This window comes from Stylophora pistillata, chromosome 1 (genome assembly GCF_964205215.1).
Source record: "Stylophora pistillata chromosome 1, jaStyPist1.2, whole genome shotgun sequence".
NCBI classification, from domain to species: domain Eukaryota; kingdom Metazoa; phylum Cnidaria; class Anthozoa; order Scleractinia; family Pocilloporidae; genus Stylophora; species Stylophora pistillata.
In genome coordinates this window covers 21,034,903-21,061,796 of record NC_142519.1, presented here as the reverse complement: position 1 = coordinate 21,061,796, position 26,894 = coordinate 21,034,903, and the positions used below count along the sequence as shown (strand labels likewise).

At 38.4% G+C, this 26,894-nt stretch overlaps 1 protein-coding gene, 1 long non-coding RNA gene and 1 pseudogene across 2 annotated transcripts; 1 reads left to right on the top strand and 2 right to left on the bottom strand.

Moving 5' to 3' along the window:
- Positions 1 to 9,704: 9,704 nt before the first annotated feature.
- LOC148741626 (uncharacterized) lies at positions 9,705 to 12,297 on the bottom strand. Its single transcript, XR_015994871.1, has 2 exons — positions 12,049 to 12,297; positions 9,705 to 10,521 (listed from the first exon to the last, which is right to left on the bottom strand). It is a non-coding gene; the product is annotated as an uncharacterized LOC148741626 (long non-coding RNA).
- A 46-nt stretch (positions 12,298 to 12,343) lies between these two features.
- LOC111329179 (uncharacterized) lies at positions 12,344 to 26,605 on the top strand. The gene is made up of 6 exons (XM_022933789.2): positions 12,344 to 12,996; positions 21,461 to 21,517; positions 21,857 to 22,234; positions 22,942 to 23,217; positions 24,154 to 24,927; positions 25,511 to 26,605. The coding sequence occupies exons 1-6, from the start codon at positions 12,441 to 12,443 to the stop codon at positions 25,930 to 25,932; spliced, it is 2,463 nt and encodes an 820-aa protein (XP_022789524.1). The 5' UTR covers positions 12,344 to 12,440; the 3' UTR covers positions 25,933 to 26,605.
- Positions 17,219 to 20,417, bottom strand: LOC148741625 (uncharacterized; annotated as a pseudogene).
- Positions 26,606 to 26,894: the final 289 nt, after the last annotated feature.

Below are 26,894 nucleotides of genomic sequence, written 5' to 3'. Positions count from 1 at the left end.
GAGAGTATACAGTCCTCGTTTGTTGAACCAGCGTGTGCGGAGAGCAAATTCCGCGAAAATCTCATACAACAACAACAAAGATCGAGGCCCTGCGAAAAAAATGCCTTTGAGCGACCTGGTACTGGCTGGTACCTCGTACCTGGTAGTGGCTCGGCCAATCTCAGTATTCATTTAAACGCAGTATTAGCGAAGTTGCGCATTGGTTAGGTTATTTCGTCAAAGTTCTGACTGCATCAGTCAAACTTAAGAGTACAAAAACAAAACAAAAAAAACAAAAAAAACTGGTGAGAACCAATCAGATCTGCTCATTTTGGTAATAGCATCATGGTATTTATAATCAAATTTCAAAATACGTTCGCTGACCCAAACTAGCTACTGGGTTATTGATAAAAACCTATAAAGTTTTTTACAGTCATCGAATCTTTTTTTTAAGGGATCAATCAACTTTCAGTCGAAGTACATTCTCAATGTTCTTGTTGGCTAATCCTTCCTTTAGCGCCAAACGTGGAACGGGAAGAACAGCCTGGACGAAAAACTCGAAGGAAATCGGACTCTTTTCTTTGCTTCAAACCAAATGAAAATGAAATAGCCCTGATGAAGCTAGTGGAAGAAACAGAAGGAAAATGGAGGAAGGAGAAATAAATTCTTGAATTAAAGATCACAGGGCTTGAGGAAACCCTGAAGGCGGAAAGGACGAGTAATTTGGACCGTAAGCATCAAACTACTTACTTTCACTTAAGAGATGTTTGAAAATTGTAGGGGATCGCTCGTAGAATTGTAGGCAGAACAAATTGTGGGCAAACATACATTTGTGGTATTTCTTAAGAAAATACATTGATTTATATTCATCCTGCAAATTGATTCAATAAAAGGTGCCTGTCTGTGTTCCTCAAGAGCAAGGTTTTCTAAATAATCATGCGGTTGATTTAATCCTGTTGTCGTGTTGTTCAGTTTTTCGTAGAAAATAACGGGGAAGTTGTTTTGTAGCAAGGAAAAAAGACAAATGTCTTGCACAGTAAGCACAGATCCTAGAACTTGTACCATTATTAGAAAACTTAAGTTTGGTTTATACATTTTTACCTTAGGCAGGTTACATACCCTGCTTGTTTTGCGCCTCCGATGCTAATTCATTCGAACAACAAGAAGAACAGCATTGTAAATCGCCATAAGGGAACGACGTGAGAATCTGTGAACGCCTCTAATTTGAAATGATAAATTTGTCGTAATGTCAAAGGCACTCAAATGTATGATTATAATTATGTCAAAAGGCATTTAACGTAACTGACGACTCACGTACCTTTGTTTTGGTTCATTGTCAAAGCCGGTAATTGAAAATCACGAATGTTAAGCTTTTCACGGTCACCTAGGCTCCATATGTACCGAACTATCGTAATTATGATGAATACGTTTATCGATATGAAAAGCTTGGTTAAGCTACAGAAAACCCTCTTCCTTCACAACTACTTGCCATAAGCAAGTCACCGAAAAGGTCGTTGAAAAACAAAGGAAAAATATTGGTAATTACCAAGGCAACTGCCTATTTTGATAAATTCTTAAACCTTTTCAAATATGTTTTGGTTGAAGCTTTTTCATTCACTGACTTCTTTTTTTTTTCTGTTTTAGAATTTGAGATTCTCGAACGTCTAAGAAAAAGACGTCGAAGAAATTCTGATTTCAATCTGTATTACAGGGCAAGAAAAGAGGACATCATAACAAACTGAAAACGAACCAGAGCAAGCTTTTGAAGGTGGAGCACAAATGGATTTCGACAAGCGTATGTTCGTTGAGAATTATTTACAGAATATCCATAAAACACACAGCATGACGACAGAGACAAGTGACAGCGGAATAACAACACATGGTGCAACATCTGAGAAAGAAATGCAAGACACATCTAGTAATTATTTCATATTAGTCACAGCATGTCAGTCTCCAAAGGGTTTGGGAGATAGTAGAGTAATATTTCAGCAGAATTGTAAAACACCGACTTACTCCTCTGGTACAGGTAACCCACAAGAGAACTTTTCTCAGGTTAGAAGTGGCGAGAACTTCAGGTCTCTTGAAAAGTTATCTTGATTACAGGAGAATTGAACTGAATGACCTCTTTAAGGATTAACGAGATTCTGAATCGGGATCTTGCTTAATGTTTGGAATTTAAAAGCTGACTTCAGTCGAGAGCTACCACTGCTACTTTATCAACAAACAAAACTAAAGGAAAATTACAAGATCATCAGTTTGTGTTAAGCTTTCACTTAGTTGCTCTTTACAATGTTCGATTTCGCGTGGGATTGTAGAATGTTATTCTTGATAAAAGAAAAATCATGATAATAATTATAATAATATTGAAAGTCTCCCCCCTCCCTTTGTTTTGAATCCTTCATATCTTTGTATTGTTTGTATTGTCAGGCGGCGACCACAGGCTTTGCTTGAAAGATCTCAGCCAGGACGTAATCAGAGAACTGGAGGCAAGACTGAGGAGTGACGAAGCTGCTTGGAAGCAATTACTTCGGTCATTTGGAATTCATCCCCACAAGTTCTCCTAGGAGATACGCGAATTTAGTGATATTTTCGTTATGTTCCCGGACACACCTGTCAAGGAATTAAGAGAGGTCTTTGAAGCTTTGCAGTTATATGATCTGATAGATTTGCTTGAAGAAGGAAAACCACGAACCACAAGATCGCTGCGAACCGCTCTTCCTTTACAGGAAATAGAGGAATTTAGGAATCCTGGTGATCGTCCCCTATCTTATCACAGCAGTGTGGCTGTTCTGATTATTGAATTTGAGGAGACTTACAACACTGTGGGGATTGAAAAGTTTTTTAACGGTCTGAACATAAGGAACGAGATAACTGTGGTGAGCGGCAGAGACGTTTATGAAAGGTACCTTAAGGTGGCTGGTACCAGTTTCCTCGCGCGGGGAACAGGTCACTCTTGCGTGACGCGCGAGAGAGACGTGCGAAAGAAGCGCGAGATCAAAAGATGCAAATTCAAAACAAAGATGGTGGTGCGTGGATTTTTCTCTACTTTTGTGAGAAGTTTACCTGAGAGCGTGTATTTGATGTGTTGAGCGGCCACTGTGAATGTAGGAGATAGAAACTAAGATAAAGAAGACGATTTTCGGAGAAGTAAAGGTTGCTCCACTTCATATCTAAAAGAAATATTCAACCCATTTGAAATCTTGCGACGGCGAAAAAAGAAGAACTCAAGTAAACGATAATCTACCTGAAGTGAAAGAACACTTCGAAACTTCATGGAAAATACTATGATGTAGCCAGAAGTCGTGTGTAGGATTTTTAAGATGTGCGCGGGAGGCTGTCTTTGACAGCTGTTTAATGATTTTCTTAGCAGTAAAGGAGAATTTACGCATGCAAACATCAGATCGTAGGCGCTCGCGCAAGCACACGCAATTGTCAGCGGTAGCTATAACAGATCATAAGCAAATGTCGATCTTATAGAATCCAGATTTTTAAATGCGCGAGAACGCGCGTGGAAATTGCTTAACTCACGAAAGCTATTGCATGAAAACAAGTCCGGTGACCCCTTCTTTTTATTGTTCCAATATGATAATAACGTCGAAAGGAATCATCAGAAAAAAGACTAGAAAATTCTACGGAAGGAAATTTGCGAGGTGTGAAAATTGCCTTTTTTTCTAGATTTTCTGAAATTCCGCTCGGTAGAATTTTTTTAAAATATTTGTGCATTTTCCTTTTCAAGTGCCAAATGCAATCACTGAAAAAATTAAACACGGCGTCACCGGGTTAGTTTTCGAATTATTTAAGCCACAAGCTAAAAAATGCGTCTGAACAAGCCGATGAAAGCGTTTCCATGGAAACTGCTAGTGACGAAATGGCATCTATTTTTGAATAACCAATGATTATATAATTCAACCCTGTAAAAGTGTTCAACTGGCCTTGGTCAGTCTTTTTGTTGTATTCTCTCAAAGTTACAAACCATCAAAAAGATGAGAACTGGTACCAGCCACCTTAGTGGTTCGTACTAGTTTCCTCGCGCGGGGAACAGATAACTCTTGCGTCACACGCGAGAGAAACGTGCGAAAGAAGCGCGAGATTAAAAGACGAAAATTTACAACAAAGATGGCGGCGCGAGGATTTTTTTCTACTTTTGTGAGAAGTTCACCTAAGAGTGTATATTTGATGTGTTGAGCGGCCACTGTGAATGCAGGAGATAGAAACTAAGATAAAAAGACGATTTTCGAAAAAGTAAAGGTTGCTTTACATCACATCTGAAAGAAATAATCAACCAATATGCAATCTTGCGACGGCGAAAAAAGAAGAACTCAAGTGAAGGATAATCTACCCGAGGTGGAAGAAGACTTTGAAACTTAAAGGAAAATGATATGATATAGCCAGAAGTCGTGTGCAGGATTTTTAAGATGAGCCCGGGAGGCTGTCTTTGACAGCTGTTTAATGATTTTCTCAGCAGTAAACGTCTGTAATCATCAGATCGTAGGCGCTCGCGTAAGCACACGCAATTGTCAGCGGTAGCTATAACAGATCATAAGCAAATGTCGATCTTATAGAATCTAGATTTTTAAATGCGCGAGAACGCGCGTGGAACTTGCTAAACTCACGAAAGCTATTGCATGAAAACAAGTCCGGTGACCCCTTCTTTTTATTGTTCCAATATGATAATAACGTCGAAAGGAATCATCAGAAAAAGGACTAGAAAATTCTACGGAAGGAAATTTGCGATGTGTGATAATTGCCTTTTTTCTAGATTTTCTAAAATTCCCCTCCGTAGAATTTTTTAAAAATCTTTGCATTTTTCTTTTCAAGTTCCAAAGACAATCACTGAAAAAAATCACGGGGTCACCGGGTTAGTTTTCGAATTATTTAAGCCACAAGCTAAAAAATGCGTCTGAATAAGCCTATGAAAGCGTTGCCATAGAAACTGCTAGTGACGAAATGACACCTATTTTAGGATAACCAATGATTATATAATTGAACCCAATAAAAGTGTTAAACTGGCCTTGGTCAGTCTTTCTGTTGTATTCTTTCAAAGTTACAAACCATCAAAAAGATGAAAACCGTTGCGAGCCACCTTAAAATATATTGAAGAATGACACCTGTTCTTCATGCGAGGGAAAAATTAATTTTCAAATTCATGTCACTCTTGGTTAAAAAAAAATATGTGCTTGATTTTCTGGCATTGACCTTATTTAAAACTTTTTGTCGTGCGAGCGGTCACGATAGATACTGAGAGATAATTGAAAATTATTGGATGAGGTTTAGCATAATCTTACAGTCAGATGTCTTTTAATAAATCTTATTTGTTAATTCTTAATTGTAGTCTTTTAACGAAGAGGCTTATATTTTGCGTTCGTTTTAAATTTTATCCACAGATAAATTTTCGTTATTTGCTGTATTTTTCATCTGCAATCAATTCCGCGTTTATCAGCGTTTCCCACTAATTTCACTATATGGCGATATTTTGAGGAGGTTGGTCCCCGCATTCCCCACAAAAGTGAAGCTGATCATTCACGATCCGCTGATCATTCACGATTTGCTGTTCCAGAGTCTATGGGAAGCAGAGCTGTATGAAGAGCTTGTTGTGGTGTCTCCTTTCTAACTTCGATACTGGAGATTTTTACCAAACGCTGGCAAACGATGGACCTGATATCAATGATGAGAGAGATTAAGAGGACTGAAGGAGAAAAGCATCCGAAAATGGGATACTATTAATTCCACTCTTAAAAGAAATGAAACCTTAACTATAAAGGAGAATTTGTCGTGTCTTATAAGGTTCATAATTCATGAAGAGCCGACCAATTAGCTGACTTAGATTATATTCTTTATAGTATTTGAATTCATTTGAGGACTCAGCCTGTCCGTAAAGACCCTCGTATCCCACTCGCTGTGATTGAATGAAACTAGTTCTACGTATCTGGAGCGGTTTAGGATTGAGAGACGTAAGAGGAATTCGGAATTGGTGGTTTGTATTTTTATTGAATGTAAACCTACAAATCCGTGTAACTTGCTCCATCAATGAGATACTATGTCAACATTAATCGTGTTTCTCTTTGTTCGAGACTGGCTCTCCGTGTGTCTTACTTGTTGTTACCTCGAGCTGGGTTAACTCTGGTTCCAATGGGTTGCTGGAGTGGTTTGTACTCAGTTCACAGATTAAATATAAACCATTGAAACAAGCGTAAAAGTAATCAGTTGAATGAAATGATATTTCCCGTCATCATAAATACTTTTCACATCATTCCTATTCTGTTTTCCTCTCTATTAAGTCGTGAAAAGAGACATTCCGCATGAAACTTGACTTGAGCTAAGTTTTTCTTGTTCAGATCAAAGTTCTCGGTGAGAAAGTGGTAGGGACGCTGAAATAACGTAGCAAAAATAGATTTATAAAGTTTGGGCGTAACAATCAACCTATGGTGGCTTGGCGTGGTCTCCACTCTTATCAACAACGATATTCGTCATCACAGTGTTCAAAACGTTGTGGAGCAAACACGTTGACGCGAGCAGCGTTGTTTGTACTCTTATCGACAACGGCAACTTGGCCAATCAGATTGCGAAATTACTGCCAAGTGTGGTAAAATATTGACTCATAGTAGGGTGAAATATGCAAGGGGCAAACTAGCTGACCGTGATACTTTATAAAAACCAAACGTACTCGAGCAGCCAAATAACCCCGGAACACCTAGGAAACGTGAAAGAATGTCGTTCTTTTTTATTTGAGTACTTACAGTAGATGGGTTCGAAAAGGTTAAAAAAGATTTTTTCCGAAAGTTTTTTCAAACCGCTGGCAAGTTGGCATCACGCATGAGATAGAACTCTTTGGTTACAATCTGAGTAATGATCGGATGAAATTTGCGTTACATATGCAGAGCGGTTGACGATTTAGAGACAGGAGGAATATGGAATTAGTCTGGGTTTGAATTTTTATAGGTGTAAGCTTTTTCATTGGCTTACGAATCCGCGCAACTTACTTCATCAGTTACAAGACGAGTTAGCATCAGGGTTTTTTCCTTTTCTTTGAGACTGGCTCTCTGTGTATACTAATGGTTACTACCCTGGGCCGGGTTGTTCAAAAGCTGGTCTAGGATAAGCCAGGCTAAGTGTGATCTGAGGGCTTTAAAAGAAAATCAAATGTCTACAATTTGGTGACTGGATGCTCTAAAAGGAATAGAGAAAATTATCAGTAAATGGCTTTCTCTAATCAAAGTCCTTGGTAGGAAAATAACAGAGAATATGAAATCACACATCAGCAAGTTAAAGTATATTTATAAAGTTTCGACGGAGTCATCATTCCATGGTAGATTATTGATTCATAGCCGGAGCATGATATGCAGAGAATAAAGCCTGATAGTTTCGAAAGAAACTGTTTGGGGCTGCGTCGGTGGGAGTAACGAAATAATTTGGATATATCAGCAAAGTTGAAATGGTAAATTGGCCACCGTAACGATTACAAAAGCTGACGTTTCGAGCGTTAGCCCTTCGTCGGAGCGAATAGAGGAATTGTGGGTTGTGTGTACTTTTAAAGGCAGACAATGGAGCTACGTTATTGGTGGGAACATGGCAACGAGAAAAACAAGAATGAATTAGTGGAATGAAAAGCGTTCGTTGATTCCTGTGATATGCAGAGAGCCGACTGACAATGATCCGTAGCTTTTGACCGCCAGCTCAGCTAAAGATCAACTAAATGGCCTGAAATTGCTAATAGAGAAAAAATAAGACGAACAACTCTTCATGAAGGTTAGTGTGAATGAATGAATGAATGAATGAATGAATGAAAAACTTTATTTATGTGTCAAATCGATCTAGCCGAGGGTAAGAAACCCTCTACTAATAGGGGACACCTAACCTCAATACAATAGGTTAAAATTCAACTAATTTAACTATTTACAATAGATAAAATTTAATTACATCATTAATGTTAAGGTACGGGAGGAGAGCAGCCTTAAAGAGGTGTAGTTTAGCAACGGTGGGCACTAAGTTTTTGAGTCTCATTAGTACACCTATCCTCTGGTTAGCTTTGTTGCACGTAATGTTTATTGTACATTTACTTTTACTTTTATCTCATCTCTCCTGTCTCTTTGTTTATTGTTAATCAACATGGTATGGTATTTGGACAGGTTCCCCTTAAGTAAGTTCGACTCATACCATGAGTGTATATTCGATTCATTATTTACGGAGTTACCTAGCGGAGCCTAAACTCCTATTCAACCTTCATCTCTCCTAGAGAGGTTGGGCTTCTTGTGCGAGGATTCTTGGAGAGAGCCAGATATGGTAGATTTGTTTTAAACCTCAAACCACTGTCCCACTGCAGTAGGTGGGCGAGGATGGAATGACATGAAATGGGTCCTCACTCCCACCCTCTGCGGTAACTGTATTTTTTTTTTCTTTTCAAGCCTCGAACCCTTATTTGGATTGCGTGATCTGAGAGGCCGACATTAGATAACATAGGGTGAAGTAGACCCGAATGATTAGCATTTTCCGATCATGGTTGTGACGTCATCTTCCGACCGCACTGTAAACTTCGGAAATTAACATGGCGGCGTAAGTGTGGAACTTGTAGTTCGTGTTGCGCACGATTGCAGGCTGTAAGCTTAGACTAGGCCACGCATCTTTTTAGTGTACGGAGTTGCAGACTAATAAGCAACTCGCTGGACAAGCAGAAGAATGTTTCCGGACCTACTTACTTAAATGAAGGACTCTATGCTACCTCACCCGATGTTACTTTTCAGTACTACAGGACAATGTATAAGTACATAACATAGGGTGAGGATTAATCGTAATGATGTCTGAAGCAATACGATAAAAGCAAGCCATACTTTTTTTTTTGCGTTGAAAGAGGGTGTTAGTAACGAAGTCCTTAAAAGTAACATATTGAAAGGAAGCAACTTTGAGCGAAGTCACATTTATTCATGATTATGTGCTTGGGCTATATGTGTACTTTAAAATCAACTACTATCCTTACTATCCCATCGAAAGCTAACATCAGAACCAATATAAAATAGAATTGCGACTGTTGCAAGTATCTTTGAGGTTTACCGTTATACGCCGTACGAAAAGCCAGCTATACATATAAAAAGGCTATAAATAAAGAAGAGTAACCTTTCCATCCCCTCACCCCTCAGTCTTGATGGTTTCGCCAGTTAAACTTTAACTCCCCTCTTCCGCTGAGCTGCCTGTTCAAGCAGGAAAAGCTGGCGGGAGAAAAAATTGTGGTATCTATGTCTACAATGGAAGAAGCGAAAGAATCTTCTTTTTCCGTGGAAATTTCCGAAACATTTGGCTAGGTTCAGTCTTTGGATCATGCCAAAAAAATGATTTCAAAATATGAAACAACGAACACCGTAAAAGTTTCCAGTTGCAAGGCTGACAAGGACTTTGGAAATCATGGTGTATACTATTGAAGTTAATCATTCACTAAAACAACTACACTTAACCAGGAACGTAATTCTTTCATACAGAAACGTAAACTTCCATCTTCATTTAAGAATTTCATCATACACTCAATAGAATAGCTTCTGCTATTTGAACATACACAATTTTCATCATTAGTTTTGCTGTGATTCATCAGTTGGTTTTATAACCAGCTGCATTTCATCTCTCTTTGTAAGTAAGTATGTGTGCATTCAGAATAAAACTAATAATCTCTTTCGACAATAAATTGCAGCATTTAAATTTGAAGCGCAGCCAGGATGAGACATTAAAATACACTAAAAACGTTCTTTCTCAGTATTTAATATTAAAATTTAAAACTCACTGCAGATTGAAAAAGATACAAAACATGAAAGATTGAAAGCATCAAAACGATTGAGAGATGATGTGGCAAAAGGAAATGTGAGGTCTGAGCAGAGAATTTACATAGAGTTTCCTACTGAGACTGACCATGCACATCATCTTATGGGAGAGGTATGATAATAAAAGGAGAGGGTATGAAGTCCACCTGCAACTGCCAGTACCAATCAATGTTTGGTTAATCAGAAAAAAAATTACGCTTTCTTTCTGGTATTTAATAAGGTGTCTTGTTGGAGCTATGACACTTCTCTCTGTTTTAACTTAAGTATAACATGCCTTGAGAGAAATTAATATCTTAACACATATTATTCTCATTTCATTCCAGGGAAGCAGCCTATCTCAGTCTGTGGATGACAGGATCATCAGACAAATTGAAAAGCTTGTCAATGAGGGAGTGAAAGACACCCATAAAATGTGGAGACACCTGACTGTCTACATAAAAAATGAAATATCAGCAAAGGATGAAATCCAACCATTTCCCTCAAACCGTAGGTTTTATCCAAAGCTGAGTGATATAAGGAGCCACATGTAACGAGCTACCATAAAGCAAGGATTCTCAAAAATTGATCAAGAGAATGTGGCAGTTAAGTTATCCAGTGGAAAGCATCTAGCCCGGAGGACTTCATCTACTTCCAGCCATGTGGAGATGTCTCTTCAGCCACAACAAATGGAGAAGACCACACTACAGAACAGGATCCCAGCACCTTTCTGTTTGTCCATCAAAGTGCCTAGCAGCGCAGACTCCTGAAAAGATATGGCAACATTTGTCTACTGGATGCCACCTACAAAACTACCCGTTATGCTTTACCTCTGTTTTTCCTTGCGGTGTGCACAAATGTTGAGTACCAGGTAGTTAGATCATTTGTGGTGCAATTCAAACAGTATTCTGATAAAAATCAAACTGGGCTCAGTTGTCATTTGCTTTCGCAAATGCGAAACCTGATCGAAGTGTGGATGATGAAAGGTAGATATCTAAAATTTATCTAATTGAACTTTTCCAATGCCACCAGTTTTGAGAGTTTCAATTACAGTATTTGTGAGCTCCAATGAAGCATGCAACAGTATATTTGCTAACAATTTTTTGCCAAAACCTAAACAACAAATGAATTATCTGACTTGTGAAAAAAATTTATTTTGGCTGGGAAAATCTGACACATCACTCACCAATCAGTAAGCTAGGCCAGAGTATATTGTAAATGTTGAGATGACTTTAAAGTTTTGATGAGCCAACTGCACCATGTTATTTACAAAACAGTATACAGTGTCATATCTAATGTACATGCATGACATATTCTGCGACTGATGTGCTTTACAAGTAAGAATTTCTATGTGTTTATTCAATGATGAAACAGGATCATATTCTTATGGAAGAACGTTATTATGTTGTAACAAGAATTTTCTCTTGAGCTGTTTATTTGGAAGAAGGTTTGTTCGAGTCTGCATGCAGACATTTTTGTGTTTTCTTTCTTTCACTTTTTCCACACAAAGACATTTTGCCAGTACAATCACAACAACAAATGGCACACATGAAGTACTTGTCACCTAGCTTCTTCACACCATTTTGTCCATAAGGTCTCATGTGTGGGGTAAGTTGATTTTAAAAATATCGCACACCAGAAGGTTTCAGTTCTTATTATATGACTGAGAAAATTACTTCTTTATGATTGACTGATAGCAGGCAAAATGATCATTAATTCTTAATTTGAATTGCATTACAAATGAATGCAAGCATGTTTGTAATTTTCTCAGTCATATAATAAATGAGTAATCGTAACAGAAAGTTATAACGATTAAGGATTCAGTACACTACTTGCAATATTTTGAAAATTCTTTCAAATTGCACTCGCTTAAAAGCTCATGCAATTTTGAGAGAATATTTAAAATATCACTTGTAGTGTAAATCATTAATTGCATTACTGTAATATTTACATTCATACAATTATCAATACAAAATCCATACCCCAGAGACATAACAATCATGCAGTAAGATTCAGGGTTGCCCAGAGGGCATACAATCAAGGTGAAAAGGCAATGATTTGATAAGTACATAACTTGCTCTGAATTTGTTGCTCTTAACCAATTTTTCAAAAAATGTTCTTCAAGTAATTAATATTATTAAGATAAATGTAAGCTTGTAAAATTGACGGAAGTTTTGGCATAGAAAAATAACACTAATATTGCATAAAGTTCCATCCCTTAAACAAAGAAGGCCAAAGATAGACACTGAACTACATAACTTAGAATTCTCAAAATAATAACAATAATCCTCACCCTATGTTATGTACTGTCCTGTGCAAAAGGTCCAAATAACATCGGGTGAGGTAGCTCGAGAATAGGTCGGCTCGTGGGTTCCCCCGGAAACATCCATCTGCTTGTCCCGCGAACTGCTGATTAGTCTACAAACGTAAACCAAAACGATGCGTGGCCTGGTCTGAGCTTACAGCCTACAATCGCCCGCAACATACTGGTTTCATGCTTACGTCGCCATGTTAATTTCCGAAGTTTACAGTGCGGTCGGGAGATGACGTCACTACGATGATCGGAAAATGCTAATCATTCGGATCTACTTCACCCCATGTTATCTAATGCCGACCGATCTGAGATTCCTTCCGCCATATTGAATACGTAAATTTTCCTATTTGGATCAGGCCTACACCATCGAAATGTCAGCGATTGAATACAACAATCTACTCTTCGAAGCAAGCCAGAGGCTCGAGGAGCTGAATGTTCGTGAGCGTCTTCTGTTTATGTGCAGAGGGAAGCTGACCTCTGGCAGCGATGGAAACATCCCAGACGTTTTGTCATTGTTTAGGGAACTGGAGGACAAGGAATACCTAGGAATTGATCGCCTGAAAATATTGAAGGAGATTTTGAAGAGTGTTAGGGAATGGTCGCTCTTTGGAAAAGTGAAGAATTTGGAGCGCAAAAGGAAAGAATACAATGGTTTGCTCGAGGAGATAATTCGCGTACTCGACGAACTCAATGATATGGAACGACTCATGTCGTTGTGCAGAGGGAAAGTGCCAGAAGAAAATGAAGGAAACATTAAAAATGCTCGACGATTATTGGAGGAACTGCAAAACCACGAGCATTTGGATGTTGATCAACTCGATATCCTAAAGGAGATTTTGACACGAACAGAGAAAAAAGATCTGCTTTTGAAAGTTAATGAGTTCGAGAAGCGAATGAATGAGGAGGAGGAATTGGAAAGCAGGAAAGGTAACTCGATATATTCCTCTCATACTTTACGTTACTTTAGAGTCGAAGTGGACATGTTTTTTTGTTTTCATTTATAAAGTTTTCGTTAATTTTGGAGTGACTCTATCAGTAGGAACATCCTAAAGCGTTGGTCGTGGGAATGTTATAGAACAATTTAGGAATGACAGAATAAATTTCCAGAACGTGGTGTAAAACAAGTATATCTTGCAACATTTTAAGCACAAAAACATCTGCTTTGAATACTATGAAGGTTGAATCACGTAAAAGGTTTCATTGACTTTTTGATAGGTACTAAAATTTCGGCTAGGATTGAATAAATTTTATCTTCAAGTGTAAATTATATCCTACGCTCACTTTGCTTTAAATCCCAAATACCTAACGCAAAATGATAAAATTATATCGGTCCATAAGTATTAGTGTGTTTGTTATAACGAAGTCAATGAAATATTTAATATTTCAATCAATAATTATAATAATTTTAAAACACATCTAGTAAAGATCACCCTAACTTAAAATTATCAGTGCAAATGCATCTTCAACTTGCAAAACAAAATATCTCTTTCTTCAGAGAGCATGCCAAGCATAACCAGTCTAATGATACAATCAATTTTGCAAAATTCATTTAGAAACCAATTTTCAGTAAGCAATCAAAGTAATTTTAGATAAATAGGAAAATACCAACAATTTTTCTTGCAGGTATAGGCTGCAGTTTTTCTTTTTCAGAAAGGTGGAAATGAAGTTAGGGCTTCAGCTTATACGTGTGTACTCAGTTAACATGTCATTAATGTATAAGAGCTCCAAGGTTAACCCTACTATTGTTGTACTTCTTCCTTAGCAATATCTGCCTCCTTAAGGAGGTCCAGCAAAGCTTGCTTGAATTAGCTATTTCTATGCACTTGCTCAGGCTAACAGAGTGCTTCCTTTTCATACTCACTTCAAAACCATCTGAATTGTTGGCCAGAATTCTACTAGATGCCATTGATAAGTGTCTGGCAGTTTCTTTCCATCCATATCAAGTTCTTCAAAAACTGCTACTGTAAACTTGTCATCTTTATTTGACACTTAAAGACCAGTCTAGAAGAAATCACAGATTCACGGTTTCCATGATTGATATCCTCTTATTTTGTCTATTACACAATGTAAGACTTAATAGCTCCATCCATTTTTGCTCATAAATGAAAAAACCGTAGCTTCAAATGAATGATAACTTCCTCTAATTTGAGTCATGTTGTTGGGATGTGACATGCACACTAAGTAATGCACTAGTTTATTTACAATCTTATTGTATCAAATTTTAAATGCATCTTTACATTTTGTGCCCGCAAAATTGGAAAACATTTTAGTCAAATCATAAAAACAAAAGTTTCTTCCAGAATATCATAATAGCACAAGTTTAAACTTACAGTTGTTAGTTATGATATAAAGAAAGGAACCTGGAAGCACACCAGTTTCAAGGAGATATGAGAAGAAAACTCAAACATAGCAATAACAACAATTTTAAAACTCTTTTTGAATGGGTTTCATAATGATAGCTACTGGACCCTCTGATCACAGTTCACTAATCAATCAAATAAAGCAACAGTTTAGTGTGCAGCCTATCAGTGGGTGCCTTCTATCCACAAGTACAGCCTATCTGGGTAAATATGGTTACCGTATGATATGTTAGGCTTTGGATGTTACAATGTTAAACTGTGAACTTGGACTTAAAAATGCTTTCTAGCTGTCAGGCCACTGTTTTTCTTTGCAGGACCTTCCAGCCAGCCACTAACATAATCTTTTTTATCTATATTTTCTACACTCTGTGCTCAATCTTCACAATTTGGAGTGCTTTAATTTAAATTCAGCATCAGTCGATCTTCTTAATTGTTAAGGGCAGTTATTAGGTCATGTCCTGATTTTTTTGGGTGCTTAAGAATAAAATTATAATTTTGATAGATTTTAATAGAAAGATTTAAATAGAAAATAAATACTGGTTTTTGCCATAGTTTACCTACTTTCACTTCCATTTCAAATTTAAACAGTGAAGCAGACCTGTGCAACTATGGGAGAAATTTTAAATTTGTTTGCAGACTTCATGATTGTCATCAGTTTGCTTACTTTTACTGGAAGGACAATGACTGACTATTGTACAGATATATCCAAAGTTTTCACACTCTTAATAACAAAAATTAAAATGTGCGTGGAGATTAATTTTGGTTTCTTTTCACTATATATTCAAATGTGACAAGCTTCAAGGATGTATTCATGATGGACAGTTAATTGGGCAATGACAGCTAACATGTACCAGCCCCCTACTTCTGTGGTTGGTCCAGAGGTTTCTTCTTAACTACTTAGAGGCTGTGTGCCAAAGTTTGGTTAACAGCTACTTGTAGGGACATAAGAATCTGTATATGTTTAAGGCCAGAAGAAGTAATGCAGTGCGGATTGTAAGTTTCAGAGGCACTATGTTGGCCAATGATATCAATTTTTCAAGCACAACTATAATTTTACATTTAAAACTCACAATCTATATGCTGATATTGTAATATATCCTTCTATATCTGACTGTAACCCTAAAGGTATTTCCCTTTGTAATTTTTCTTTTCAAGGGTTACAAAAAGTTTTACACCAAATGTCACAATCAGTCCCATATTAATACTGTTTTTTAGGAGTGTTCTAGTGCTTCTACACTTTTCACAATATTCTGTTATTCTTAATTATCAATCCTGCACTCTTTTATATGTTATACAGTGTTTGCCATTTGAGTCTTACCAGCCCATAACATCAAGCTAAACTGACCAATCATGAACAGGACTAAGAACATTTGACTGGCAACTCTCACTTGCTACCCCTGAGTTCAAACCATTTGCTGTAATATTTTGCCATTAAACTGCCATTACTCTGCCAAACAGTCATGTAAATTCTTAAACTAAGTCTGGAGCTTATTTTAAGCAGGAAGTATTGAACAGGAGGTTAATGGGGGGAATTGTTTTACCAAGTGGCTTATTGTGTTGTTCTTAACTCCCCCACCTGAGGCACTCCATTTGAACTGAACTTGAACCTTCAGCCAGCTGAAACACTTATATTACTCTGTGGTTAGGTACCCAGTATGTAAAGTTTTTCAGGGGTGGACTATTTAAATTCCAAGCAGTAGAAGATACAGAAATTTGTGTATGCAAGCTCTAATAATTTGTTCTTTTGAACTAAAATGATGATTAAAATCAGTGTGTTTTTATTGTTGAGAAGCTTAACACTGTCAGGATTGAGCAAGTTTTTGTTGTTGCTGTTTTCAAGCTTGCAATGAAAATTAACTTGTTGGAGTAACTTCTGATGAAAAAGCAATGTTTCATCGTCTCAGATAAGGAAAAGAGAGATACTGACCCAACAAAAATCATTTCTACTGTAAGGGTAATATCATTGGTCTTCATTGTCCTTTTTTACCTGATCTAAACATCAATTCTCATCACTGTCTGACAAATCTTCTTGAAATTTTTGCTGTGAGAAGTGTGCTGTACAATTTCAAGCAATACACTGACCCCAAATCCCCATTCTGGTGATTATTTTTTATCTTTCCATCACTTTTCTGCTTGGAAATGTCATCTGTAATAATAAAAAAAAATTCATGTTTGGTCACTCATTGTGAACTGAATAAATTTAAGGGTTGTTTTAATCTATCATAAAGTCATTGCCCATCCAACTTGTATATCTATTACCTCACAGTAACTGATATTTCATTTCGACCCCCAAAAATTTTAAATTATTTACTCAGTGTTATATAATTTTAAGACACCACATACAAACATGCACAAGTGGTCTTAGTGTACACAATTTTGTTTCAGTGTGACTCGACTGCTAATTGCCAAATCTAAACTAACATTAACCCAATCTTGTCATCAGTTGACTGTTGTTGAGTCAGAGGGTGGGGTATGTGGCAGCAAATTAGTTCAAATACTGACAATGATCCTATATTTCCATTCCTTGAGTATAATCATTTTTTATTAAGTCAATAACAATAGCAGTATGATAATGGTAGTGATGATTTTTGCTTGGCCTCAGGTATGAGTATCATGAACTGATGTGTCAATGAAGAAAGTAATAATACCGATGGTGGTAATACATCTAATAGTGATGATAATAATAATGATGATAATGATAATGATGATAATAATAATAATAATGATAATATAGGTAGCATAATAGCAATAATAATAATAATAATAATGATAATAATCCTCCATTTTATTAATAAAGCAATTATTTACAATTTCAAACCATACATCTAATTATTTACAAATTTCAAAAGAATTAATATTAATGTTCACGATAGAGAACTAATTAAAATATATGAGAAAAGAAAAAATTTAGCATTACTAAATAGAAAAAACTATCAAAATATAAAAACCTGGAATTATGAGTGCAGATGTAGACCAACTACAGCGAGGGTGAAGTCTTCTGAGACCTGGTGTGATTTAAACGGAACTCTAGAACCTCTTACGCATATGTGTACAGTTCTTAATATAGCAAAGGAAAGTTGTATTAGTAGCCAGGAAATGACGCTGGCGTAGGGCTCATTATTCTTGTTCGAAAGCTTATTTGCGAGGGTTCTTAAAAAGTTCTGACAGTCAAGTCCCATGCCTCCGTTTGTACCAAACACCAACGGTGTAAAAGTTCGCATTTCCACATCCCTCACTCTCTGGTTGTATTTCCTCTTCTTCTCGTTTTCTTGCTCTTTGAAGATCGTTGCTGTTGACTTACCCTGGTTTGACCTGGAGTTAACATGCGTTACATGTACGTCGAAAAATGCTGTAACTCCTGGTGTCCAAAAGCCTCCTGCCTTCATGTCCAGCCTTGCTTCTCGGCTTTCGACAGTTGACTGAAGGTTGAAAACCTCATTGTCGAGTGGTTGCAGGAGTGGCTCTGTCTCCACATTTCTGCACACTTTACTGATGTGTAATGTCAGTAGATCTCGGATTGTATCGTGTCTCTGGGCAACAAAACCTCCCTTCTTGCATGACAAATCATGGTTGACAGTGGAGATTTCCCCACAAGCACAGTAACTAGGGAGATTAGGCAGAGGGAGGTTGTAGCAGAGGCAAAGGGAGTCCCTATTAACTCCTGCTTGTTTAAAGCCAGTCCATGTTCTTCGATTGGAGTGGTGTTTAGCTAAGAGCTGGCTACCTTGTCCCTTGCCTGCTGCACCGATTGGAGTAGATCAGGAGATAACGATTCGTCAATCCTGTCAATCCGGGACTTTACAGCGGCTTTCTTTTAAGCGTTGATTTCACGCCTCCTTTCCTCCGTCAACTCTCGTGCTGGAATGGTGGAGCTTTGAGTAACAATAGAATTGACGTGTAGTGCTGTTACATCACACGAGGCTTTGAACTGCTCCGGACTTTCACGCTTAAGATTAGGAATCCCAATCCCGCCCTGTGCAGGTGATAGATTGACAAGTTCCTTAACTTCTTCAGGGAGAGGCTCCGCTCGCCCGAATAACAAAGGAAGAAAGGAAGTGTGAATCACTTCTTCGATGGGGTCCACATACTCTTCAAACGATTCTATGGTGCGCAAGTAATAAGTGAATTTCGATTTAAATCCTATAGTGAATGCGACATAGGCAGCGTGGAGCTGACTCTTGCTGATCACTGTGAGGGACTCCATTTCTTTGAGCCACTTATCTACTTTCTCTTGACAATATTGGTCCATAAACTCTTTTGATCCGATGACCGCACCGAGATGACGTCGTCCATCGAGCGTTATGTTCACTTCATTGCCAAACACCTTATTTGCATTCTCTACCAGATCACTGGTCTTAACAATTAACCAGCTTTTAGCACCATTAACGATATAGCCAAATTTTCTCCCTTCCTCACATAAACTCTTGTACCTCTTGTCCCTCACAGTGACTCAATACTCCCTCCACTTGCGGAGTCATCCGCCAGCCAGACTTGCTTGGCGTGGGGAATTGATGCCCTGAGACTAATGATCATGTGAACGATGTTAATTGCATACCAAGTCATTGCTAGTGGGTCACCTTGGGTAGTACTCTCTTGGGAAAAGATCTCGCCTCCGCCATTAATGAACAGCCTGGAGGGGCTTCTATACGTGGTAATGATAATTATATAAGGCGATTTCTTTACATGTGATCCTGACGTTATGCATGGCCAACGCCCTGTTCATCTGATTGAACGCGTTAGTTGCATCAATTAATAGAACTCCGTCCGTCCCTTCCTCATTAAAAACCTGATTCATTGCGTGTATGGCTGCTTCTGATCCAGCGCTATGACCTGCACAAACTTGCAGTGGGCCAGCTGCCTCCTTTATTTCTTCCATAAACATCGCAGAGGTGGTTTTGTCGATTATGCGGCGCAAGACCTTCTCTCACTCCAATTGGTGTAACTCCTGGGTTTTTGTTCAGCGGTATCAGTCTACAAGCATTGTAGCCTTAAAGTAGGGAGGGGTGGTAATTGAACTTAAGCAGGTTTCTTGTCAGAGTAGCGATCTCTTCTCTTAGTGTTTTTCCTTCCGCCGCAAAGTTCTTTTAGCAGAGAATTCAACGGTACAGCTCGGCATCCATTCCGGGAGGGCCAGCAGAACCTTTAGTTTTCAGGGCGGAGTCAAAGATCCACTTCTCACCGATTAGATAAAAAATGCGGGGTGGAACGAGGTCTACAGGACCATGCAGGAGACACTCCTCTTCGATTTCAGCGGGAAGAGGGTGTTCCTCTTTCAATTGAGCTAATACTTCGTCTGACAGATTCAACAATCCCGACGAGCTCTCTTTATCCAGGAATTTGATCGCTACCGTGAGTTTCCCTTGAAAGACTAACTTTGCAAACGTTCTTGAGATGTCTTCAAACGAACTGGACCTTTTAGAATTCACAAACCCATCTTGAATGAATCATCTCCTTCATTAACATATTCAAGTCACCCTGCCTCCAGAGAGCTAATCTCCGCTCTATCGCCATACTGTGCTCTTTGCTTTTGGAGGTTGCCGGTGGTTTTTGTAGAATTACCGAAGGAAGCACCATAAATGCTTTCAAGGCGATCGAATTAAGATCTGAGCTAAATTGTTTCCGCCAAAATGTCAGCTTCTTGATGAAATGTTTACCCGCTCTGCCCGACGGTAGATTGAAAATATTTCTTTGTAATTGAACAACCTCATTATACATATTATTTATTTTCTCGCAAAATCTTTGGTGGCTGATATTTCCCCACTTCTTGGCCTTGATTTCCGAGGGGCACACATCAAATTGCGGTAGATTCGGACTGATTTTAATTTTTATACCACAGTCCAAATGTGTGCTCTCTGTGGTTGTTATCGCTTCTTTGACAAAGGAATTGTTGGCAATTGGTCTCTTCTTGGGAACGGAGCTTGACTTTGCTGTCACGTTTTTCATATGTAAATCTGCTTCTGCCTCTAAATCATGGCTGTTATTATTCATAAACTTTTCGATCTATCCATTCTATTCCTTGTGCTTTCAACACCCATATCCATACATACGACCTCCCCTTTCCTATCTTGCATCTTCTCGAGTCTATCAGCGTGGTCACGAAGATTCTGACTAGACAAACCTTGCTCGTAATATCCCATTGTTTCCGACAGTTCTTTCATCACAGCCATTTAGCCTTTTTTCCTTCCCGAGTCGCGGTGGGTTGCTTGACTTAGTCAAATCCAGAGCTTTCTGTTTACATTCCAGTAAATCATCTTTCATTTTATCGGTCCATTGAATCTTGCTAGTCACCTTGCGCCGATTTCCCTTCGCAGCCATGATAAATTCTCGTTGAGCAATACAAATTTAAAATTCAAAATTCAAAATTCAAAATGTCAAACGGGCTTTGTCGATAAATGCAATCTATAAAAGAGCAGACTATGCAAAAACCTGATATTTCGAATTATCTGGTACTAGTGATTCTCCAAACCCTCTCAAGGAGTCTTGCAGTAGTTAATTTCGGATGTTCAGGATGCAGAGTGTAGAGCTCTTCGTTCTATGTCTACTCCGCCATGTATTCAATAATAATTATAATAATAATAATTATAATAATAATATTAAATATATTAACAACAATAAGTTTAAAACTGATGATCATGACAATGATAACTTAGGGGACGATGATTACCAGGGAATAAGGGTGGAGGATTTTGGGGTGGATCACATGGTTTTCAAAGGCAATTGCGTGGGGGAAGGTGGGGGGGGGGGGGGTCAGTCATCCCCAACAGGGTCTAAAGAGTGGACTATAGAAAATTGACCGCCGATTGTGGAGGATCAGGTTGATCTTTTTCGTGACACAAACAAAATCATGCCCCCTCCAGACGATAACTGATGGCGGTTCTTTACAGCGCAAGAAAGGGGAAGCGTGTTATGGGCTCTGGTATGCGTGGAGTTATCATACATCTCATTACACCGAGAAATTAGCCACATGAGTGCAGCGATGCAATAGTTAATCCAAGGATCCCACGTTGAAATTATTTTGTGTTTCATTTCAGCTCGAGCCTCTGCTGTTGTGTCATCAGCTAGAGCTGTCGGTGAAAGGTTAATTGGGGGTGAGTAACAAAATGTGCGCAAATTTGCTGTTATTTTATCTAATTGTATCACAGTGTACATATATATGCCACTAAAAGTTTCTGTTACAAAATGATTAAAGATGTTTGGCTTGTTAGCTGGCCCGGTAATCACTTGAAATTGTGCTAACAGTCGTTTTAAGGAAATATGTTTTCACGTGCGTGGGACAAAGAATACTCTGGCTTACTGGTACTCGATGGTGAGCAAGACCATTTCTCAGTAGTCATTACTATGTAGTATAAACTGCAAAAAAGTTATCATTGCTTTTAAAATAAATTTCTCCGAATTTTGTGTTTAAGAACTGGACTATTTATTTTCAGAGGTTAGAATGCACTGTACATTCCGAAAAATCAGCGGAGCCCTATTGGTTGTCGGTACTGGGGTGATCCTTCATAAATGCTCGAAGCTGGAGGACTTCGTAGAAGCATTCACAGCTGCAGTACTCCCAGCAGCTTCAGCTCTACAAACAATCAGTGAAGGTTCTGTGTGTTTTACTGTGCAGCTGCAAAAAAAGTCGGCTGTCAAGGCTCTGTGGAATCGATACCTGGATGGCACACTGCAACGTGATCTACAACAGTTCCTAGTTACAGATGAAATAAAACAACTAGCCGGTGGCGAGGAGGTCATGATCAATGTCTACATCGATGAGCAAGAACTGAAGAACGCCAATTCGGATCTCTCGACCGCAGATTGTCAAGGTATACAGTGAATTATTTCTTAAGAACCGTAATGACTCTTTCCTTGTTCTTGGTGGATAGCATGTGTGATACAGTAAACACGCGCATTAAGTATCTAATGATTTTCGAGTCCAGGCTGTTGTGTTTCTTGTATTGATATTAGACGATAGATGATATTAAGAATTTGATGAGTAACTTGAATTAGACTGACGCTGTTTTCAAGAAGTCCTTCATTTTTATCTGGAAATGATACAAAGTATAGATTCCTTAGATGACTAATTGATATACATTTCTCAATCTATTTAATGAAATCAGCCACCAACCTTCACCAGTTTGGCTTTTCAGTGTCCCATTTAACAAACGGGAAATTAACCAGCTACTTTTAGAACTGATGTTTGGTCTGCGTACATTAAGTTAAATTATGACTTAATTGATTGGGTCCAAGTGAAGGATAAAGGTCGAATCGTGGCGAAGGCCTCAATGTATTCTTACTAAGAGTACCTTTGCTTGAACAGGTTGATCATGCTGTTTGCCATGAATTTACCGAAAAAAAAAAAAAAACAGGATGATTCACAATAACATGAACAACGAATAAACTAGGCTCCACGACCAAACAGGAAGGCATAGAAACAAGAGACCTGCGTTGTATTAATAATTAATAATTCAGTGAGGAAGTTATTCACTGATTTTACTAAGAGAATGGTTGAGAATTTGTTGGTTTTTTGTAGAGCGCGATGGCCCAGACGGGATGAGCTCCAGAAATGATCGGCGGAGGAATTCAGATTCCAGCCTGTATTGCAAACAGCGAGAAGGTGACGAAATGGGTGACAGCGCCAAGAAATCCGAATCAATGCCGGCCAATTTTCTTGATACGGATAAAGCTGCATATGTTCAGAGCTATCTAGATAGTGTGCACGACGTGAATAGTATAACAACAGACATAAGTGACAGCGCGTTTGGGACCGGCCCTGAATCGGAGCCCGGATCAGAAGAGACCGGAGCAGGTTAGCACGCTTTTTTGACCTTAAAAGAGCACTTACTCAAGGTTTTTCTGTAGCCTTCAGATGTACTTTCATATGGTGTCACTTTAAAGTGTCAAGCCGGAGGATCACAACTTTGAAAGGATCACAGGGCTTCCATTATTTTTGGCCTTGAAAACTCTAATTATTTCTTTACATTTTTTATTAGTTTACATTTTTAATTATATTTTGTTGAGCCAATTATGAGTTTGGAAAATTTTCCACCACATTTTGGTTAGTCCTGTTGGACTTTCTTAATTCGCTTTTTTAAGTACTTCTTGGGAGCATTTTGTCATTCAACAACATGCAAGGTCATTGATATTCCTTATCTTGACTCTACAAGTTAAGCTATATGGGCACGTAGCTTTCCAGTACAAGCATTAGAGGAGAGAGACATGTGTTCCTGAGAATAAGAAGAGGGGAAAGATAGCCACAGAAGCCTAGTGCCCTTTCGTGGTATTCTCAACTTTCCCTCGATAACGCTCTAACATAAGCTCCTGCAAGGGCCACAGCTTGTCGAACATATTACGATGGCTCTTCAGCCCTTCTCCGGGGTGGGGTAACTCTCTAACAATCCCGCATTCCCGGGAAAGGAAATAGGTTACAGAGATAACAGTAGAATTCTTATTTTAAGAGCGGGTGATTTAAATACTTTATTCAAGCGACGGAATACATTTTTCCGGGCTCTATAACGTGATAAAGCCATATAGGATGTTGAGAGAATACGATGTGTTCTCCCAACACCCCAAGTGACTTTATCACGAACATAACTAGTTACACGTGGGCCCCGCTTAGAATTTGAATTGACCAATGAGACGATGCGTACTATGTTTATTATGTTCTAAACGTGTACATTTATATATAACAGTTGCGTACTTGTGACAACAACAGGCATTGTTTAATTGTTTTTTTTTTTTTTAGATTTCAGATTTAAAGTGTGCCTCAAAGACCTGAGTCACAATGTCACCTGCGAATTGACAAAAGTTCTCGGAAATGACCCGGAAATAAAAAAAAATGTCTTCCAAGCCTTTGGTCTCAAATTTGAACCAAATGAGAGAGGTTTGAGGATGAAAATTTTCGACCTATTTCCGGATACTCCTGTCAAGCTGTTAAAGGAAGTCTTTGAAGCACTGCAGTTATATGATTTGGCAGAGTTGTTGGAAAAAGATAAACCGCGTTCTCTTCGTTCTGCTCTTCCCCTGGAAGAAATTAAAAAACTGCGCCAATGTAGCGATCGTCCTACGGTGTTCCATAGTCAGGTGGCGGTTTTGATCATCGACGATGCAAAGGAGAACGCCAGTGTAAAAAATATTATATCTTTTTTCAAGGATTTAAGTTCAGATAGTAAAACTGATGTAGTGTCTTTGGAAAGTTTGCAAAAAGCGATGAAGATAACTGGCGAACTAGAGGAAAGGAAGCTTTTCGAGAAGCAGTGGAATCGGCGGTGGAAGAATTTGAAAGCGATGAAGGAAGATTTTGAAGAAAGGATTAAAAACAAAGAATTTCCGTTAAGGCGAAGGCGTCTGTTCCGTGACCCTTACTTTTTTTCCAGAGCAGAAGAGAGTGAAGTGGAAGGAGCCGAAGAGGTCAAACTACAAGAGGAAATAAAGGAAAAGGAAAAGTTGGTGAAAGATGAACTGAAAAATGTGGAAGAAGCTATTTCATCAATTATGGATGTTTGGATACACGATCAAGGTGAGTGGGAGACAGGGACCTTGGATCTAAGAAGTGGCTAATTATTCTGATCAAAAAGTAAACTTGAACACCAAGTTTTCTTTAACACAAGAGATAAAAGTTTGCTTGCTGAATGTTGCTTTTAAGTAGAGCACTTTGGCCCTCCTGATTAGATACAGAATGAGAGGAAGAAATGATCGAAGGACGAGATGTTCGAAGGGAAACCATTAGTCTTCTCTACTGGCGGCGTTTAACTCAATTGGTGTTAAGCAAATCGGCTTACGCGAGTAAAACGTTTCCTTCGTCGGATAAATTTTAAAACACAGCGAGCTCCGGTTGTAGACACGTTTGTCAGCATTCTCGAGAAGGGGTAACAGCTACGAATTTCTGTGCCCCTTACGTGAAGAGAACTGTGCCGCTGCTCTTACTTGCATAAGGACTGGCAAATGGATTATTTAGCTATTTCCCTGAACAATGAACCGAGTAGTTTCTAACTATAGTCGGTTGATATTGGATGATTTAGCAACTTAAGCCAGTCGTTGGAGATGTTTCGTCATGCGTCATGAGGAATTTGCTGTCCTTGTGTTGCTTTTTTATTTTTCAGATCACTTCACCTTTTTTGTTGTGATGGAAAGCAGCGATCTTTATAAGTTCCCAGACATCAGTGCAATGATCGAGAATTGTTTGGCAAAGAAGCTAGAACTAATACCAAGCAGAATGAAATTTGTGATTGGATCACAAAATTGGGATCGCCTCAAGCATCTCCCGGAACTTCTTCAAGTAATATGTTATTGTTCGAGTAGTCATTTTGTCGTGTTGATGGATGAAGTCATCAACAAAAGATGGCAAACGTTGGACATTATATCCATGATTAAAGAGATCGAGAGAAATTTACTCTTAAAGAAGTCGTCGCCTTTCCGAGAACATGAATTGTCTTTGATAGATGATGTAAATTTAGAGATAAAGGATAATTTGTCGTTAGTTCCTAAATTCCGCAAAAAGCAAGGGTATGATTCGGCTTCTTAAGAGCGACTTTTTTTCAAGACCGCGTGAGAGGGGGACACATCAACAGAAAAAATGGCTATCTTCATATTTCAAGCAGAGATAACTTAAAATAAACTTAGAAACGTGGTGAAGTTTTTTTTTTTCTTTTTAGCCAGAGTTGCTTCTTCATTCAAGTAAATTCACTCGTCGATAGCCGCAAAATGGCGGAAATCAGCGCCTCGAGTAGCGGCAAATGAATTTTGCTCACGAAAAACGCAAAAGAAGGACAGGGATTGAATTATGTTTTAAGTCTAAAACGTGACCATTTCATTTCATTCGGAGCTCACGGAACGCTTTTGAAAATCACCAATAGTTCGAAATTCTAATATCGCATTTCGCAGCAAATTTTCAATTGACATTTTAAGAAAGTTCTAGAATAAAATTGAGCTTCATTGTGGACTCGAAAGAGGACAATTCAATCATATGTACCGGTATGTCGGCAGTTCTTTACCGATGACATTGAAGACGGGCAGCAACTTGATACTAGTGTAGATGTAACATACTCAAGCGTTGACATTATTTCAATCACCGTAAAACATTTTCTTGTTTCCTTCTTGTGGTTTTTCGGTCACGAAAATCATGGATACTAATATGCAAATGATGCTTTACACAAACCTGTGCAGTAGGTAATAAAGAATATGCTACTTTGGAAGAATTTTTTCACTGAAAAGCAGAGATAAAACTGTAGTAGGACTCAAACCCACCCCGTTGAAAATCCCTACCGTAAATATTTTTAATGGGATGCATTAGACTCTGTCGTGAGGGAGTGAAGAAACTGTTAGGGTTATATACGGTGATTATCAAGCAGATAGCATCGTCGACGCAGGCATTTTAAAGTCATCATACTAAATGGAAAAATAATGCGTCGACGGATTCAACGCTTCAACATCCCACCCCCCCCCCCCCCCACATCTTTATAAGTTCCCAGACATCAGTGCAATGAT